General features: G+C 49.8%; 3 protein-coding genes across 12 annotated transcripts in view; 1 reads left to right on the top strand and 2 right to left on the bottom strand.

The window, feature by feature from the left end:
* Positions 1–1,133: 1,133 nt before the first annotated feature.
* Positions 1,134–10,343, bottom strand: TOR1A (torsin family 1 member A). Of its 2 annotated transcripts, none has more exons than XM_082468218.1 (5): positions 10,082–10,337; positions 9,171–9,436; positions 6,975–7,150; positions 6,747–6,874; positions 1,134–1,729 (listed from the first exon to the last, which is right to left on the bottom strand). In XM_082468218.1, exons 1-5 carry the CDS (start codon positions 10,260–10,262, stop codon positions 1,479–1,481), a joined length of 1,002 nt encoding a protein of 333 aa, XP_082324344.1. In that variant the 5' UTR covers positions 10,263–10,337; the 3' UTR covers positions 1,134–1,478. The 2 variants fall into 2 exon arrangements, with proteins under 2 accessions (XP_082324344.1, XP_082324345.1); XM_082468219.1 differs by lacking the exon at positions 1,134–1,729 and adding an exon at positions 2,975–3,613 and having other exon boundaries at positions 10,082–10,343.
* A 1,529-nt stretch (positions 10,344–11,872) lies between these two features.
* Positions 11,873–18,661, bottom strand: LOC309663763 (splicing factor C9orf78). Of its 3 annotated transcripts, none has more exons than XM_082468236.1 (9): positions 18,481–18,657; positions 18,059–18,118; positions 16,712–16,763; positions 16,503–16,573; positions 15,531–15,608; positions 14,748–14,945; positions 13,886–14,022; positions 13,681–13,779; positions 11,873–12,221 (listed from the first exon to the last, which is right to left on the bottom strand). In XM_082468236.1, exons 1-9 carry the CDS (start codon positions 18,561–18,563, stop codon positions 12,130–12,132), a joined length of 870 nt encoding a protein of 289 aa, XP_082324362.1. In that variant the 5' UTR covers positions 18,564–18,657; the 3' UTR covers positions 11,873–12,129. The 3 variants fall into 3 exon arrangements, with proteins under 3 accessions (XP_082324362.1, XP_082324361.1, XP_082324360.1); XM_082468235.1 differs by having other exon boundaries at positions 18,486–18,644; XM_082468234.1 differs by lacking the exon at positions 11,873–12,221 and adding an exon at positions 12,264–12,894 and having other exon boundaries at positions 18,481–18,661.
* Positions 18,662–18,758: 97 nt separating this feature from the next.
* USP20 (ubiquitin specific peptidase 20) overlaps positions 18,759–19,691 on the top strand; it is a 50,629-nt gene continuing 49,696 nt past the window's right edge. For 6 of the 7 annotated variants that reach the window (XM_082468129.1, XM_082468128.1, XM_082468123.1 and 3 more), the window contains exon 1: positions 18,759–18,872. The gene's annotated coding sequence lies outside the window, so the exon portion shown is untranslated. Of the gene's footprint in view, positions 18,873–18,898; positions 18,996–19,691 lie in introns of those variants that run through there. The other variant, XM_082468125.1, reaches the window with a different exon arrangement.

Here is a 19,691-nt window from a genome sequence, read left to right as displayed (position 1 = left end):
AGGCCCACGCACCGCGATGAAGAGTGGCCCCCCGCTTGCCGCAACTAGAGAAAGCCCTCGCACAGAAACGAAGACCCAACACAGCCAAAAATAAATAAATAAATAAATAAATTTATAAAAAAAAAAAAAAAATGAATGAATGAATGAATGAATGAATATATAAATAAATAATATTTATTAAAAAAAAAAAAGAATCCACCTACCAACGCAGGGGACGCAGGTTCGAGCCCTGGTCTGGGAAGATCCCACATGTTGCAAAGCAACTGAGCCCGTGAGCCACAACTACTGAGCCTGTGCTCTAGAGCCTGCGAGCCACAACTACTGAGCCCAAGTGCCACAACTACTGAAGCCCATGTGCCTAGAGGCCGTGCTCCACAACAAAGAGAAGCCACCGCAATGAGAAGCCCGCGCACCGCAACGAAGAGTAGCCCCCGCTCGCTGCAACTAGAGAAAGCCTGCACACAGCAATGAAGACCCAATGTGGCCAAAAATAAAAAAATAAATTAAAAAAAAAAATGTATTCACAAATCGTATACAATTTTACTGTAAAATGGTAGCTGTTTGCATTAATAAATAAAGACACTGTTCTCAGCATCCTGGGGGGCAGCTGAGCTTTCCCAGAGGTTTGGGGAGTTCTGATTAAACATAATGAAAATTAGTAATCAGTGAGGAAGGTTTTAAGAAAATATGGCAAAACCTGGTACAGAGCATGTGGCTCATTTAGGAATGGAAAGCAGAGAAGGGCCTTTGCAAAGCTGACTGACCGGCCAGTGACAAGCTGCAGATGCTTTTCTTTCGAGGAAATTCTGTTTCTAACAAATTGTTCACGACGTTACTAAGATCATTCCCACGGTTCACAATGCTACTGTGATGAAAACTCTTGGGGAGGACATTTAGGTCTTGTCTGTGACGGGCCTGAGTGTGTCCCCTTACACACTTGTCCTTCTATAAACACTTACTGCCCTTGCCATGGTCATCCTGGGACAGATCGGCTCGCTGCTAGAGCCTCCATCCCCAGTACAGTGACACCATCCTACAGAAGACAGGCCGAGGACTCAGGCTTTTTAGCAGTAAAGACATCACAGTGTATGTTGTAATGACAGGAACTTAAAAAAACACACAAAGCCGACAACTTAAGAGTCTGAAAAGTTTCTTCATAATGTTAAAAACCATTTTAAATAAAATTATCACATTTTCAGTAAAACTGATTCATCCTTCCTTGAAACAGAAACACTTGAAATTAAAACATGATTTTTAAAAAATCATGAGGCCTGGCACAGGTGAGCTGGGGGCTGGCTCCTCCTGCTTCTGTAGGCTCTGGGGCTGTTTCCATCTGTGATGCGTCACCGACGGCCCGCAGGCCCTGCTGGATGAAAATAACGCCCAGGAAAATGCCTGTCCTGTCACACCGGAATAATTCATTTTACTCCTCTTCCGGGACCAGAGCGGGGATGCGGGAAGCGACATCTCTGGTGCCATCAGTCATCGTAGTAATAATCTAACTTGGTGAACACAGTTTTGCAGCCTTTGTCAGAGAAAACTCTCTCCTCTTTGGGGAAAAATGTCATCTCCTCGGCCACTCTGCTTACAATGTCCTCGTTAACTTCGTAGCCTCGGGACTGCATTTCGACTCGGATGCACATTTTTAGGTGTTTATATTCCAGGGGGAGGAAGGGAACAAAATAATCAATGAGATTTCGGTCAATTAAGCTGCTGTGCCAGAAGCCACCTGGGGAAAAGAAAAAGGTGCTGTTCATCCACTGTCCACCCACCCGTCCACCTATCCACACACCTCTGCTGGGTGTCAGCCATGAGGTGGAGCCCCGCACCTGCCCTCATGGGGCTCACAGCCTAACGAGCAGTCAGACTAGCCAGTGAGCTCACCCAGGGCAACCGCGAGGGGCGACGCTCCTGTGAGAGCCAAGGGCAGGGTGATGCCGCAGTGGGCAGGAAGGCCTCTCAAGACGTGACCTCTAAGATCTCAGGCGAGTACCCTTCCTATGCATTTATTAAAATTTTTAGATATGAAAAAAAAAAAAAGGATCTGAAGTGGGAAAGGGGCTCACCACCCACCCTGGGACAAGCAGGCAGGCCGAGTAGGAAACGGAGCAGGTTCACAGAAAGTGAAAGGTGAGAAGAAGAGTTCCCAGGGAAGGACCAGCACTCCCGCATCTTGGAAATTTGAGATTGGCTGGGGTTCCAGCGGCTGGGATTAGCAACAGGGTAGAGACCCACTGCCGCTACCGACAGGTCCCAACCCTCCAGAGCGTTTGGGGGACCAAAAGCTAGAATCCTCAGTAATGTGTGAAGACAGCGCTCTGTTACGGCCACAGGGCTCGCACTTTCCCTGGATGAGGCCTGCCTCTGCCCAGTCTCGGGTCCTCCGAGATTCTCGGCCTCTTGACCCTCCCACTTCCCCTTCTGAGACGACGCAGCACCCATTGGCTCACACTCAGCGTTTCTTCATGAGGACGGTTCCCCTTCCGCCTTGCCGCTTCACCCCTGTGCCTTAATCCCGGTCTGCCTCTGACACCAACTCCATCCTGTATTTTTCCCCCACACCACCAAGCGGTTCTCTGAGCCCACCTGCGTTCAGCTCAATTCTGACACTCTCTACCTGGAGACTCCGTCAGATCCCACAGGTTAAGGACTCAGCCCCACAAGACCGTCCCCTCCTTCAGCCACCAACCGAAAGTTCGGGTTGTCACCCGTGCTTCTGAGGTTCCAATGACCCCCTCCTTGGGTTCAATTAATTTGCTAGAGCAGCTCACAGAAACTCAGAGAAACATTTTCTTACTAGATTACTGGTTGATTATACAAGGATATAACTCAGAAACAGCCAGCTGGAAGAGATGCAGAGGGCAAAGTATGTGGGAAGGGGCGTGACCCTTCCATGACCTCTGAGCGCATCACTCGCCCCAGATCTCCACGTGCTCACCAACCTGGAAGCTCTCCACACCCTGTCCTTTAGGGGTTTTATGGAAAATTCTTTACATAGCCACGGTTGATTAAATCACTGGCCATTGGCGACTGATTCAGCCTTCAGCCCCTCTTCCCTCCTGGGAGGTCTACAAGGGCTGGAGACTGAAAGTTCCAACCCTCCAATCAAGGGTTGGTTCCCCTGGAAGCCACCCCCCACCCTGGTATTTTCCAAAAGTCACCTCATTAACACAAACTCTGATGTGGTTGAAAGGGGTTTGTTAGGAATATCAAAGACACCATTATGGCTCTATCACTCTGAAACTCCAAGGGTTTTAGGAGCTCTGTGCCAGAAAATGCGGATGAAGACCAAATATACTTTTCTTACTATCAATCACATCTGGGGTTTATTCTTTTCTTGCCCAACAGTGCTTTGCACACAGCTGGTGCTCAATAAACATCTGACAGCCCGGATGCGGTGGAGTCTGTGGCCGTGGGAAAGAAGCACACCGAGCGCTGAGCAGCAGCAAGCCGGACAGCCCTGGGCAGCTCGTCTCCAGCAGGCCTGCCCTGTGCCAGGCGCGCCTGAGGCCCGAGGCAGGGGATGGAGCAGGGCCAGGCGGACGTGGACCGGCCACCCAGTAAACAGACGATTCCAGGTAGCGCCGGGGCCTGTGAGCACTGAGCTGGGGCCCTCAGGCAAGGAGAGCAGAAAGCTAATCAGCCAGGTAGTCAGGACGACAAGGACCCGCCACACAGGGGCCCCGAAGAGTGCTCAGGTGGAGCAAGTGACTTTACAAACCACTGACCGACCACCCCGCAGTCCACATCCTCAGCCTGACACCCCCCCCCCCCGCCCCACCCCGGAACTGCACTGGAACTTCAGCCGCCTGCCCCACATCTCTGCCTTCAGACGAGTCATCCCTTGCCGGACACGCCCCTCTTCATCTCCCACCCTGTCTGCAAACCTCCTCCTCCTGCAGGCCGGCCCCTAAACGGCAGTGCCACCCTGCCAAGTGCTCAGGCCAGATTCTCGATTTGTCTCTCTCATTCCCACACACAGTCCTTTAGGAAATCTTATTGTTTCCACCTTCAAAATACATCCCAGTCAGACCGTGTCCCACCTCCCCCACGGCTGCCACGCTGGGCCAAGCCGCCAGCATCTCCCCCCAGGTTGTTGCAGCCGCTCCTCTCTGGCCTCCCCGTCCCTGCTGCCTTCAGTCTGTTCTCCACCCGGCAGCCAGGTGGTCCTGTTAAAACTAGGTCCGATCAGGGAACTGTCTGCTCAAAACCCTCCAGGGGCTCCCTCTTGCACTTGGAGCCAAGCCCAAGGCCCTCCTGTGGTTCCCCAGGCCTTCCACGATCTGCACCCCACCCCAAGCTCCATCTCTCATCTGACCTCCTGTCCCCTGCCTTCATCCTGGCCCAGGCACACTCCTGCCTCAGGGCTCTCGCGTGTGCTGTTCCCTCCCACGGAATGCTTTTCCCTCCCGTGTCCACATGGCTCTCTCACTCCTCAGGTCAGCCCAGATGTCACCCTCACAGTAAGCCTTCCCTGACCACTGTATAAAACTGCAGGGACTTGCGTGGTGGCGCAGTGGTTAAGAATCCGCCTGCCAGTGCAGGGGACACAGGTTCGAGCCCTGGTCTGGGAAGATCCCACATGACGCGGAGCAACTAAGCCCATGCGCTACAACTACTGAGCCTGCGCTCTTGAGCCCGCAAGCCACAACTACTGAAGCCCACGTGCCATAACTTACTGAAGCCCACGCGCCTAGAGCCCGTGCTCTGCAACAAGAGAAGCCACCGCGATGAGAAGCCCGTGCACTGCAACGAAGAGTAGACCCCGCTCGCCGCAACCAGAGAAAGCCCGCACGCAGCAACGAAGACCCAACACAGCCAAAGATAAATTAATTAATTTTAAAAATTAAAAAACAAATAAAACTGCAGCTCACCCTCATCCCACACCCCCCAACCCCTATTTATTGGTTTACTTTTTTCCCTATTGTGGGGAAACGGGAAGATAAATCTCTACCTCTACGTAGATATGGGTCCCGGCATCTGACACGTTTCCTTACTTGTTATCATTAGGATAGAGACTCCACGAGAGTAAGGATTTCTGTTTTGGCTCACTGCTGTGTCCCCAGTTCTTGGACCAGTGCCTGACACCTAGTAGGTGCTCAACAAATACGTTGAGTGAACGAATGAAAGAGTTCAGCCATCTGCCTAAGGCCGGAGTCAGGACGTGGCTGAGCCAGGCCTGCCCAGATCCGAAGCTCATCCTCTGGAACCCTCTGGAACCTGCAGAGTGGGTTCTAGGCCAGAACCACTTGCTGTGGTATTCAGGGGCTGAGACTTCTACTGCATGTGTTCATACTTCTGGCATGCCAAGAATCTACTCAACATATTACAAAATATTTTGCGTTTCACCGTTAACATTCCACTTGCACGAACTGACATAAAATAGCCCATTACTGTTCATGTAACTCTGAAGTGCTATGAATTTCTTGACAAGTCTGTTTCAGAGGAGACCTTCTGTTTTACAATTTCAAGAACAAAACTGAGCAAATGGTAGCGTTCAACCCACATGGCTCACGGATTTTACCCAGTGAGTCAGTCTCCAACATGGTGTCTTTCCATATCCAAGGGTTCAAGGTCAAAAGTGAATGTGTCAGGTCACTGGCAAAGCAATGAGCTTGGTAGTAAAAGCTCACACTCTGGAATAGAGATACCTAATAGGCTGTGTGTCCTTGGGCAAGGGGCTCTCTCTCTGAGCCTCAGTTTCCTCATCTATAAAATGAGGACAGTAATAGTTTCTACCCCAGGAGGTTATTGTGGAGATTAAAGGAAACATGCAGGTAGAGAGTTTCACACAGTGCCCAGTACAGAACAGGGGCCCAGCCACTGCTTGGCTGTTACTCCCGGGCACAGACCCTCAGGGTTCTAGGTCAATGTGCAGAAAGAAAGGGACCTAACGGGCCCATCTCCTCCATCAGAGGCTCCCCAGCAGCCTTCCTTGTTCCACCACTGGCTTTTACAAAGGAAAATGATTTGGCTGAAAAAACCAGGAAACGAATTTTCAAGATCTTGATGATCAACAATGTCCCTATTTCTTTAAAACAGCATCTCCCAAACTTGCGTATGTGTAAAAGTCACCTGGAGTTTGTTAACACAGATTCCCTCAGGAATTTGGACTCAGTAGGCCTGGGGAAGGGACTGAGAATTGGTATTTCTTTTTTTTTTTTTTTTTTTTTTATATATATATATATATTTTTTTAATTAATTATTTATTTATTTATTTAATTTATTTATGGCTGTGTTGGGTCTTCGTTTCTGTGCGAGGGCTTTCTTCTAGTTGTGGCAAGCGGGGGCCACTCTTCATCGCGGTGCGCGGGCCTCTCACTATCGCGACCTCTCTTGTTGCGGAGCACAGGCTCCAGACGCGCAGGCTCAGTAATTGTGGCTCACGGGCCTAGCTGCTCTGCGGCATGTGGGATCTTCCCAGACCAGGGCTCGAACCCGTGTCCCCTGCATTAGCAGGCAGACTCTCAACCACTGCGCCACCAGGGAAGCCCGAGAATTGGTATTTCTAACCAGCCCCCAGGTGATGGTGAGGTCATCAATTTAAAACTTAAAGGCGTGGGATCATGAAGTAGGGGGACGTTGTGCTGGGAACGGATGGCCTCGCTTACTGTTGTTTTTTTTTTTTGGCCGCACTGCACTGCATTTGGGGTCTTAGTTCCCCAACCAGGGTTCGAACCCACGGCCTCTGCATTGGAAGTACGGAGTCTTAACCACTGGACCGCCAGGGAAGTCCCCCCACTTACTGTTCTTGTTATTGAAGGCCGACACAGACAAGGCATGCTCCATGTCTCTGAGCTTGATTTCTTCCCTCTGCTTTCCACTTCTCCAGAAATCTAAAGCCACGTCTGTGATCCTTTCTGCTCCAGCATTGCTGCAAAAGAACTCTAGTGAATAAGGACTGGGGTTTTTTCCCCAAAGCCCCCAGGCTGGGGCTCAGAGCTCTTCAAACCATGTCCCAGCCCCGACTTTACCTGAGAAATACGAAGATGGCTTTCTGATAGGAGACCCCATCCAAGTTGTCATAATAGTCTAGGTAAGGCTTGATGGCATCTATGAGGCCAGCATGCATCTTGTCCATCTCATCAAATATGAAGATGGACCTCGCACAGGCACTCACGTTGCCGCGAATCCACGACTGTAACTGATCCTGAACGACAAGAGGGAAGAGCCAATACAGATGCTCAGAGTGCGAGTGACACCACCAGAGTGAGCACTATTAACGCTACAACCGCCTCTACAAAGGCTGCATTTACGGACTGCTTACTGTGTGCTCCCCGCTGTGCTAAGAACTTTATACAAGCTCTTTTGTTTCTCACCACAACGCCACGTAGTGGGCATTATCATACCCATTGTACAGATGAGGAAACTGAAGCACAGAGAGCATAGTCAACTGAGATTACAAACTTTGCCCAAGATTACAAAATTAGTATGTGACAGAGCTAAGATCTGAATCCCACCCTGCCTGATTCCAAGGCCCCACACTCTGATTGTAATTCTTGCCCTGCGACATGTCACGTCGACGCTGTGTCACTGAGTTGCGGGGCCTCTGTCATCAAAATGGCAATGTTAATACATATCCTGTGTACACCAGCCTTCCTGGAAGAAGGCAGAGACCAAGTGACCTCTTCTCTCATTCAGTCCTTAGATCAGCCTGGAGAAGGGGCTCTAACTTTCCGATGGGGGAAGTGAGGAGAACTCAAGTGCACACACACTTGGGGATGAGTGTGGTGAGGCAACACTCTTGAGTTTCCTGAACAATGCCTGGAGGTTGCTGAAATAAATTTGCTTAAGTGGAACATTCCCTAAGAACATATTTAGGCACTTCTTATATTAAACAATCAAGATAAGAAGGAGAAAGGACCCTTTACATCAGAAATTTGAACTATGGTTCTATACAGTTCTTTCCTGGATGTTTCCCCCTACGGTAAGGAGAAAGAATTAGCTACCTGTTTCTGAGGAAAATTCTGTAAGTTACAATGACTTGACTTCTTGACTTCTTATGATTTGGGGTTTTGCTTGGCTACTCGGACCATGGTTACAATGTTCCATGGGTACATATTTAACTTAAGCAGTAACTCTGCTCTGTAGGTATGGACTAACCTCTATTTACAGAACGAGAACCTTAGGGGAGCTGAAGTGACTTGCCCGAGTCCACAAAGCCAACTACCTTTTAAACAAGGATTCCTTCATGTCTGGCAGGCTCCAGCAGCCAAGGTCTTCCCATTCTGCTTCTCCCACTTACAGACAACAACAGAGAACATGTATCGAGCACTCACTACAGGTAAGATGCTGTTCTAAGCACTGTTCATACAATGTTTTATTGTGATCTTCCAAAACCCATCAAAGTAGTTACTACTGTGTTCCCTATTTCACAGATGAGGAAACTGAGGTGTAGAGAGGTTAAGTAACTTGCTCAAAGTCACATAGCTATTATACAGTGAAGACAGAATGCTAACTAGGGTGACTAACTCATCTCTATTTGCCTGGAACTTTCTCAGTTGTAGCACTGAAAGTCCCACATCCCAGAGACTCCTGGACAGTTGGTGACCCTGAGGCTCTCCCAAGCCAAAGGGAAAAATGTGTTCGCACAAGTGAGGATTAAAAAAGGCAATAGTTAACATTGATTTGAACGCTTATGTGCCAGGCATCATGTTACATACTTGACGCACAGAGCTCAAGAAATCCTCACAACTGCCATTTGACAGGTGAAGAACCTGAGTCTCAGGGAGGTCAGGTGACTTTCCCACAATTACACAGCTGTAAGGAGCCTTAGGGCTCAAATCCAGGTGTGCCTGCCGACAAAGCCAGACTGTTAAATAGGGAGTTAAACCGTAAAAGCAAACTTAGGCCTCCCTAGAAACGTTTCCTCTTTTATAAAACGTGATAGATTTGAAGATCTTTGAACTGGATTTGATTATGTCCATCTCTCAAATCCTATGACCCCACTTACTATCACACTGAGCCTGTTTTCAGAAACCACCACGAGCTCTGATGGTATAATTGCTCCCTGCATCTCCAACCCTCTGTAAGTTCCACACTTTTCAAAGAGGAACTGATGCATTTTCAGGGCTCTCTCATTTCAACACGGAATTTCCAAATCCCGTTCCCCAACAAAGAAACCCCAAACCCAGCATCATCCAGGAAGGATCCCGAAATTTGGCCCTTGCCTTATACAGGGTGATGTTGGAGACGTGAGGGAAGTGCAGTGTGGCCACAAACAGGTGGACGTAGTCACTGTTCAGACCACCCTCGTAAATATTCTCTGCGATGATCTTGCTGACAAAATTTTTGCCGGTGCCCGTCCACCCGTGTAGGGAGAGGGTGAGAGGTTTCTTGGGCTTCGGGTTGCTTATGAAGCCAGACACAGCATTTAAGATGACTTTCTTTGCAAGATGCTGTCCAAAGAGCTTGCTGTCCAGATCCTTCTGCAGCGCTGGGAAAAACAAAGCCAGTCAGGCGGGGAGTAGGGGGACACACGTGGCAAAACGCAGCCCAGTTGACAGGCTCATGTGAAAGCCAGCAAAGCCCGCTAAGCTCTTCAAGCGTCTAGTGACACGCGGAAGTAGGTAAGCACTTGGCCCAGGTGACCGGCGGGTCCAGCAGGCCCTCCCTCTGCTAGTCCTGCCCGTTCCCGAGCCCTCCTTCCTGAAGAGACCCTTGGCTCCAGTGCCTCCGCCACCAGCGTGAGCCCCTCACCCCCGCTCGGTCCCTCCCACCCCACGCCCGGCTGGAAAAGGGCGGCGGTTCGGGCCCCATTGCTCCGCCTCGGAAGAGTCCCCACCAGCCTTCCCGTCTCCGGCGAGGAAGGAGTAAAAACTCTCTGCAGGAAGTTTCCAATCGTCCACACTCCCAGCTTCTGAGCGAAGGTGCCCAAACAGCAGCTGGCTTCCGCAGGTCTCCGACCAAAGTCCGGTCCGCCTGTGGTCGTGGCCCAGGAGCCAGGCCCCATCCCGCACTCCGGTTCCGGGTCCGGCCCCCGCCGGCCTCAGCGCTGCCCGGGCTTCCGGGCCTCCTGGACCCCAGCCTCTGACCCCCGCCCCAGCCCTAGCACCAGCCCCCAGCCCCCGCCCCATCCTACCGTCTCGGCTGAGGCTCTGCTTCTGGCTGCAGCACTCGGCGAACAGGCAGTAGAGGCGCGGGTAGGAGATGTAGCCGGTGAGGACGCCAGCCAGGGCCAGTCCCAGGCTGATGGGCTCCACCGCCCGCACCGCCAACGGCGCCAGCAGCACCAGGCCCAGTGCGGCCCGGCTCAGCTTCATGCCCGGACCCGCGCCGCCCCGCGCGTTCTCGCGCCTACCGCAGACCGGCGCTGCCGCCAGACTGCACTTCCGGTCCCTCCCGCCGGGGCCGCCATCTTTGTAGCGGGCGGACCTCCTCCGACGCCGGCGGCCGCCATCTTTGTGAGGGGCAGGCCCGTGCCTGCTTTGGGCGCTGGGGCCGCTGGAGGGGCCAATTTTTTTTTTTAATAAAATATTTTTGGGAACAGTTTTACATTTATAGAAAAGTGGACAGGACAGTACAGAGAGGTTCCATATTACCACACCCTCGCCCGCACAGTTTCCCCTATTATTAACATCTTACATTAGTATGTTACATTTGTTAAAATTAATGAACTTATATTGCTAGATTGTAACTAAAGTTTCTTCATATTTCCTTAGGTTTTACCTAACGTCCTATTTGCGATCCGGGATCCCATCCAAGATACCACATTATATTTAGTTGTCATGTCTCCTTAGCTCCCCTTGGCTGTGACTGTTTCTCAAACTTTCCTTGGTTTTGATGACCTTGAGAGTTTGGGGGGAGTACTGGTCAAATCTTTTGTAGGATCCCCAACTACTGGAATTTGTCTGATGCTTTCCTTATGATTAGACTGGAGTTACGGGTTTTGGGGAGGAATATACTTTACAGAGATAAAGTGCTATTTTTATAACATCATATCAAAGGTACACAGTCAACATGATTTATGACTGTTGATGTTGACCTTCATCACCTGGATAAGGTAGTGTTGGTCAGGTCTCTCCCAGGTAACGATACTTCCACTCATTCATTCATCATTTTGAGGATCGCCTATGGACTCGATCCTGGCGATTCAAGAAAAAGTGAGGCACACGTGATTCCTGCCTTCAGTGACCTTGCATTCATTCGAGTGAAGGGGAAAAAAAGCTAGAAGAAAATCTGGTTTACAGATGAGAAAACTGAGGCTCCGAGGCGAACGGATTTGTCCAACGATTTAAGGAAGCTGTGAGCAGGGCTCAGATCTGACTCCAAAGCCACACTTCTCTAACCACACAATACCTGCTTTAAATCAGCCCAGGAGTCAACCGACCTGTTCTTTCCTCCTCACAACCTGTGTAACTACCTCAGGAAAAATGGCACAGGTGGGCCATACTTGACAGCTCAGAGACTGGAGCCTGTCCACCTCTCTTAAACTAAATGAGAAAACCCCTCTCCGTGACTGAATTTTGCTTTTGAGCTGCCCAACCCCCAGACTCTGAACACATTACCTAGCGTTGGTATAAGAAGACGCAATACAAACAATAAGGCTGGGTCCATTTCATATTTAATACTTAAGTGCTAAAAGTGATAGAAATTGTTTTTTCTTTCATAATGAAAAGAAACAGATAATTTTGTAAAAGTCAGAAAATACTAGTGTCCCTTTGATCTCAACCTAGGTTTTTCTGCTGTCAGCTGGATCCACTGTAAACTGTGAAGGATGCATTTCTGAACCCCACTCCAGACACTTGAAAATAGGAGACATGATTGCATATATAATAATAATAAAACCACAATCTAAAGGGTGTTATCTCACCCTGAAACACACAACTGTTTCCTCCTGACCCAGGGCAAATATTAGGAGAAAGTCAACATATTTACAAACGAGATTTAATAATGCTCTCAAGAATAGAGTTTGTCCCCAAATAGGAAAACTACATATTGTTTCAAAAGGTTACAAATTCAGTGCCTGAAAAATCCAGCAGGTAAGCAGCAGGACTGATAGAGTCTGTTTTGGGAACTGTCTGCTAGCCAATGAGCAGGCTTCTGTCCAGGAAGCCTTTGATCAGGGGGATAAAGGGAGTGAACGACACGATTTACATCCCACTTTGCACCTCTCCCCTTTAGCCTCCCTCAGTACCGCCTGTTCATCTTCTTGAACTTCTCGTAGTGATAGTCATCCGTGGCCTTCTCGTTAGCAGGACGCTTGCGGTTGGGAGGGGACCCTGAGAAGGAAAAGAGGAAAAGCTGTTTGCCATGCTGGAAGCCAACAACAGGCTTAGCTCCACGTAGGCAAGGACGACCATGCCTGTCTCACTCCCTACAGGAGCCCCAGTGCCTACTCTAGTGAACAGGAACATAGTGGGGCCTCAGTAAGTACCTGTTTTTGGGTGAATAGCAATAAACATGGTGGAGTCAGGTGTCAGCCAAAATATGCTGACTTCAACGTTAGACCAGGTGAACAGCAGTAGCTACGCTTCATTGAGAGCTTGACAACATACCAGGCATGGCACTAAATCTTTTTAGACAAGACTTCCTTTCACCCACCCAGCAATCCTAGCAGGGGCATGTTACCATCTCTGCTCAGAGAGGTTAGCTGATTTGCTCAAGGTCACTCAGGAAGTGAAGGTAGGCTGAGTTGAACCCAAGTCTGGTGCCTCCAAAGTCCCTGCTTCCTAGGCATTAATAATAGGAAGCTCTTTGGGAATCAAAGACTACACGGCTAAGGTGTAACAGAAAATAATTTCTCAAGTAGGAAGGAAGAAACAGAGCAACAGGCTGGATTTTCAGAAACCTCAGCAAATTTAGCATTTCCTTAGGATCATCCCATTGTTGATGAGAAAGATGACACCGCCTGGTGCTGGTGAGCACGTGGGAAAGGGGCACTGCTGGATGTTGCTGGCGGGAGAACAAATCAGGATCACTTGGAGAGTTCTCAGAAGGCAGCTTTAGGACACGACATAGGCAAGAATGATCATCGTTAAATAGGGAAAAATGGGAAACAACCTAAGTGTCCTGCCAGAGGGAAATGGTTAGGCTATAGGACCTCTATCTGTACAGCAGAACGTGATGTGGCCATTGAAAGGGAAAATGTATTTACTGTCATGGAGAGACAGGCAGAGCACACTAAAAAGCTGTGAGATCCTATTAAGTATGTATACAGCATATGTATATTTTTTAAAAGTGGGCAAGGTTATACACAGTCAGCCCTTGGTATCTCTGGGTTCCGCATCCATGGATACGGAGGGCTGACTGTGGGACCTGAGCATCCACAGATTTTGGTGTCTGCAGCGGGTCCTGGAACCAGTCCCCAACGGATACTGAGGGATAACAATATATAAAAATGTTAACAGGGGCCGTCTTTGGGTGGTGAAATTATGATTAACTTTTAATTTACTTTTGCTTATTGAAATTTTCTAATTTTTTGAGTCTCTATTATATTTGACAGCCCAGTGAATCCTTAGAGCAACCCCAAGTGGTAAGTTTTATTACTATCCCCATCTTAGAGGTAAAGAAACTGAGGCTTGGACAGGGGAAGGCACGTGACCATGGTCCAGAGAACGGACTAGAACCCAGATGCCCTGACCCCAAAGCCCAAGCGCTGCCCCTGCCGAGTCCCTCCCCACCCCCACGGGCCCTGGGAAGCGGTCACGCCAGGCGGCCCGAGGCCTCTGCTGTACTCACGCTCAGGCTCCGGCTTCTCTGTGTCACCCACTCTCAACGGTCGGGCTTTGGGCTCTTCTTTGTTTCTCCGTATGGGAGCATTGAGCTCCTCGTGATAAACTGGACCAAAAGAGACCAGGGGACGGGTCAGACAGACTTTGGGAACCCAGGGACCTCAACCCAATGGTGTGGGCTGGAGCTGCTTCCCCAGAGACGCGACACTTACATCGGTTGTGCTGCACGTAATTCACAGCCATGTTGGTGGGCACAAAGGATGTCTCACTGTCTTTCTTCTTGTTCTGCTGCTCTGCCAGCAGACGGGCCTTGGCATCCTCCGTGGAAATGATATTTTTTATTTTAGCACTATGGGGAGAAAGGAGCCACACCACAGTGAGATCATCACACCTTTGGCCCTCAGATGGAACTGACTAAAGGGCCTGGCAGCCCCCCCACTGCATAAGGACGTCATCTTTCTCGGGGCACAGCTCTCTACAATTTACCAACTGCCCTGTGGTCAGATTGTCATGGAGCTCTCCCAGCATCGGAGGTGCAGGAGTTACTACTCTCTTCTGATCAAGAGGAAATTGAGCTGGAGGTCAGGTGAACTGACTAAGGCTCAAAGCTAGTAAGCCCAAAAAGGAAGCGAGAACCCAGAAGTCGCCCAACTTTCTACCACACCTGAAGATGATAATGACCACTGTATTTCCTCCACAAAAATCCCCTTTTGGAGCAGATGCTTTGTAGTAAAAATGAAAGAAGGATCACGGGGTGGGTGAGCCTTTATCATTGCTCCTGCTAGAATAAGGCAGAAGAATACAAGGACCTGAATAGAAGAGCTGAAGAGCTGTGAACAAAGGCTAAATAAGAACATTCTTGGGGAGTCCCTTGTCTCTTTAACTACTTCTGACCAACCCTTCAGAGAAACTCCTGGCAACAACCATGTCAGCCTGCCACAGAAGACAGTTTATGTCTGTGGGTTTCCAAGGAGACAGGTTAAGAAACAGTCCCTTAACTCTGAACTGGAAAGCAGAGAGCTCGTCCTTTCTGCCTAGGGGCGGGGGAGGCGCGGCCGCGGGTCGGAAGCGCACTCGATGCCGAGGTCCACCTCCGGGATGCCGCTCAGCATCTGGTTGGACAGCATCTCCTCGGTCTTCTTTGCTGAGGAGACCCGGATGTTTTCCGGCAGTTCGTAAAGGCAGTCCTCTGCGTTCTTCGGCTTGACTTTCTGTTCCTCGTGTTCCACGATCCCTTTCCGCTTCTTCAGCTCCGTCTCAATGTACTTCATCCTGAAATGAGATACCCAAAGGCCTCAAAGAGGGGCAGGAGAGCTCACAACTGGTGTCGTTTAAATGAGTGGTCCCCAACACTGGCTCACGGAGCCGTGATGGTTGACGATGAAGTTGCCATCGTTCCATGGAGAAGGAGAAAAATAAAAATAACTTGAGTTTTTAAATCAAGCTAAAATTTTTCAACTTAAAGCACCAACCTATATTATGAGATTCTGTCCTACCACACCATGTGTAAGGTTCTTTGAAAACAAAAAGATAATGGTAGATGGTAGTTTGTTTAACAGCCTTGTTGGCAAAATGAAAAATAGGCAAGTCCATTGTTTATCCCTGCAATTTTGGGGGGGGGTGGAACATTACTAGTCAAGGAATCTAAAATTCCAAGAACCACACTTTTAAAGAATTTTTGAGTTTTTCAAAGTCCTCAAGCCTCAGGGGGTGGCGAAAGGGGAGGCAGGGGGGCGAGAGGGGCCAATCTGCTGTCTTTGGATAAGTCTAGAAATGTCATCTGTGACAAAATATCTTGGACTCTGTCTGGCTGGAGCCCTCCCCCAATCTCTTATTGATGAACAGACTGACACCTACATGTCCGCGTCCTCGTCCCTTCGGTTGGTTTCTGCAGAAAATGACGTCCCCAGATGGAGGTCTTCCTCTTCACTGATCCTAAAAAAAGAGAACAGTGAAGCAGAGCCTTAGAGTCACCGCTAAATGAGGCTGAGTGTGATGTTACCTGAATAAAACAAGTATGCAACGAAACGTACAACATCCTGTTTATGGTCAAAAAATATATACATATATATGATATGTAAATAGAAGGAACTCTGGGAACATATGCAAGCACACTGACGGCCTCTGGACATACCTCGGGGGAATGAGTAGATTCGTTTATATTTCACTTTTGTACTGTTTGTATTATTTTTGTAATTGTGTTTATACGTTTTCCTCAAAAAAGAAAAACAACTTCCACATGGGTTTGAAAGACAATATATAGGGGCTTCCCAGGTGGCGCAGTGGTTGGGAGTCCACCTGCCAGTGCAGGGGGATACGGGTTCGAGACCTGGTCCGGGAGGATCCCACATGCCGCAGAGCAACTAAGCCCCTGCACCACAGCTCTGGAGCCTGCGAGCCACAACTACTGAAGCCCGTGCGCCACAACTACTGAAGCCCGTGCACCTGGAGCCTGTGCTCCGCAACGGGAGAGGCCACTGCAATGAGAAGCCCGCGCACCGCAACGAGGAGTGGCCCCTGCTTGCCACAACTAGAGAAAGCCCACGCGCAGCAGCGAAGACCCAACGCAACCAAGGATAAATAAATAAATTAAAAAAAAAAAAAAGACAATATACAATGCACCTTTGCAAGAGGTGCCTACCTGCATCACTCTAAGTTAACTTTTGAAGTTTTTGTTTTCTTTGTTATTAAACAACATACCCTTTACAAAGCACAAAGGGTACTCCCAGATGTCCCATTAAAGCTGCGGCAGGACCCAGCTCCCTGGGGGAACACAGACCCAGGCAGGGGCTGCAGGTGAATTTGCCTCTCTGCCAGTTTTGCACTTACTTATCTTTGCCCCTTTCCTTTAGTTTCTTCATGTCCACCATCCCACCTGTCTTCATCTGAAAGGGATCATCCTGCAGACAGCAAACACAGCCAAGAAGAAGCATCTATACAACTTGCAGTGGAATATTTTTTTTCTTTTAAGAAAACACAATCATCCACTGAAGAGCAGCCACATCTTCCCACTGCCCAAGGAGGACCCCACAACTCACCACTAGAGTGGTCTCTTCTTGTACCTTCTCTCCCACCAGCAGGGCTACAGCACTGAGAAAAGCCAAAAAGTCGGGGAGAGAGAGAGAGAAAGGGCACAATTCAGAGATGAGGAGAAACATTTAGGAAGTCTGTAGGTTGCAACATTAGGGCAATGGTGAGATTTGCGGGGTGAACACTGAAGCCGGCTGGAAAAGCCTACAAGAATAACAGGGTCCAAGAAACACTCTAGACGCTGGAGGTGGGGGTAGTGGTGACGTCAGTGGTACATTTTCCTGTAAAGTCATTTAGCATTATCTTGGCTTAGAAATCTCATTTCTAAGATTATGCCTTCAGGGAAAATGAAGCTAAAGACAAATGCAGAAAAATACTATTGCAGCCTTATTTGATGGTGAAATTTAAAAAAATGATGTACAGGTCCCAAAATAAGGGGTAAGTTAAATTATGATATGTACATCTGATAGAATATTACGCAGATATTAAAAAGGTTTTCGGAAAAATTACCCACAATGTGGTTGAATGCTCACAATATCATGAGTTGAAAATACAGTAGTCCCCCTTTATCTGTGGTTTCACTTTCCACAGTGTCAGTCATCTGCAGTCCAAAAATATTAAATGGAAAATTCCAGAAATAAAAAATTCATAAGTTTTAAATTACCAGCTGTTATGAATGGTGTGATGAATCTCTGCCATCCTGCCCCGTCCCACAGAGGAGGTGAATCATCCCTTTGTCCTGAGTGTCCATACTATACATTACTCAACCATCAGTATAGGAAAAAATAATCTACATAAGGTTCAGTACTACCCAGGCTTCAGGTATCCACTGGGGGTCTCAGAACATAGCCCCCGTGGATAAGAGGGGACTACCGAAGAAGAATAGAATAAAAGTAAAGCTGCTCATCGTCTTTACAAAAAGAGACAAAACAGACAAGAAACGAACATTAAATGTTAACACTGATCACCTCTGTATGGGAGAATTATGGGTGCTGTTTATTTTTATGATTATACTTTTCTAAATTTTCCCAAACTCTTAACAATCAGTGTGCATTTCACAATTAATCACAGTGTGCATTTGACAATAAAAACACTGATCAATGGAACCTGTTTCTGACCTCTGGAGCAAACTTCAAGATCACAAGGCTCGGGGCATGTCCTGGTTAAACATCTGCAAAAAACGCTTGGACCCCTCCCCAGGCAGTACTAGGTGTAAAGTGTGTCAAGAGAAGGGGCTATGTCTGAAGAGATATTTGTGACAGCGACCGGGTGGGGATGGGGGAGTCGGGGTAGGTGGTGTCTCGGTCATCCCCTCCTCCTCCTCCTCCGGGTCCTCTCCCCCACGCAGTACCCACCTCACCCCGTTGGGCCTCTTCCTCAGGTTCTGCACCTCTCGGGTCTCTTCCAGTTTTAATCTAAAAAAAAACAAAAAACAAAAGGCAATGCACAGGCTGAGAGACCCTCCACGGAACTCAGAGTCAAAAGGCAGCTTCGACGGACACCCCTGCCCCGCTGCCTGCCCGCAGTGGTCCAGAGGGTGACTCTGCGTCTGGACCCACCAACGGGAGTCAGAACCGCTGCGCATGCCAGGGGCACCTCTCCCAACCATGAGACCTTGGGGCGGCGGTCTCATCCCTAGGGGCCTCAATTTCTTCGCAGAAGGGGATAACAACCCGGCTCATAATTAGCAATGTTGTCAAAGAGGTGCCTGGCCGGTGGCGAGTCCCCCTAGGCTGCCTCTCTCTTCCTGCCCTGTGGAAGCCCGCCCCAAACGCACCGAACCTCCTCTGAGTCCTGCTCATCGTCCTCCGACTCCGAGTCGGCCCGGCGCCGGCGGAAAGTCTTCCCGGTGACCGGCATAGTCGCGCCAGCCCCACGGTCTAACCGCCGAGCCCCTGCGCTGAGATCTAGGATACTTCCGGCGCTCAGCAGTGAGATCAGAGCGCCGGCCCCTGCCCGGCCCGGCCCCGCCACAAGCCCTCCGGCCCCGCCCCCGGCCCACACCGTTCATCTGACCACGCCCCTACCCCTGGCGTCGGCCTCTTCCGATTGGGCGGCCAAGGGGGAGGAGGCGGGGCGCGGCCGGCCGGGCCTCACGACCCTGCGCTGCGCCGAGCCGCGGAAGGCGCGCTTGGCTGACAGGCGGAGGTGGCGCGGTTGCTACGGCAGGTGAGTTCCGGGCCGCAGCCAGTTGCTTCAGGGGGCCGGGTCTCACGGAGCAGGGGCGAGCACAGTCCAGCCACGGGCCGGCGGGGGCCTGGCCCTGCCTGGTACGCAGAACGCCGCGGCCAGGTGAGCTGAGCCTGGGACCCCTCCCCCCGGCCGCCACCGCCCTGTCCCCTCCTCCGGCCAGCGCCCAGGGGATCCTCTCGGGCCCCAGCAGCCCACTTCGAGCCCCCAGGGGCTCGTTGCTTCTCCGGAACAAGGGCTGCTGTCTCTTTTATTTCTGCCTGGGCCTGACCCAGCGTTTAAAGCACACGTGTGGCGTCTCGGAGCGCTGACTTGTATTTCCCCGGGGTCTGGGCCCTGACGGGCACTTTTTTCTTTAGGGACAAAAGATGACCACTTCTTAGCGATGATGAATTAAAGTCCCAGCCCCGACTGCCCCCGCTAATGATGGCTTCCAGCCACTTCTCCCCGAGGAGAGTCGCGTCTGGTGTTTTGAACCCACCCGGGAGGGTTTGAGGGTAGAGGGTGCTTGCTGGCCGCTTCCCGGGACCTTCGGGGACCTTGTTTTCGTCCTTTGTCACGAGGACTGTCTCTCCGGCCTCCGCCCCTTCTACCCGAGGATGCTGTGAGGATTAAGTTTATTTGAAAAAACAGGCAGCAACAAACGCTTAGGATATACCTAAATGCATAAATAATGGCTTACAGGACGTCTAGAAAGCCCTTATTAGTTTTTCCTTTCTCAATATACTGTCTGTCCTTTCCTTTGCAAGAACTACCTCTTATTAAACACTTCTTATGTGGCAGGCACTGGACTCAGCA

The sequence above is a fragment of the Balaenoptera physalus genome (assembly GCF_965194825.1).
Source record: "Balaenoptera physalus genome assembly, chromosome: 7".
Taxonomy (NCBI): Eukaryota; Metazoa; Chordata; class Mammalia; order Artiodactyla; family Balaenopteridae; genus Balaenoptera; species Balaenoptera physalus.
Note: the sequence above shows the minus strand (reverse complement) of the source record. Positions and strands in the feature narration are given on the sequence as shown.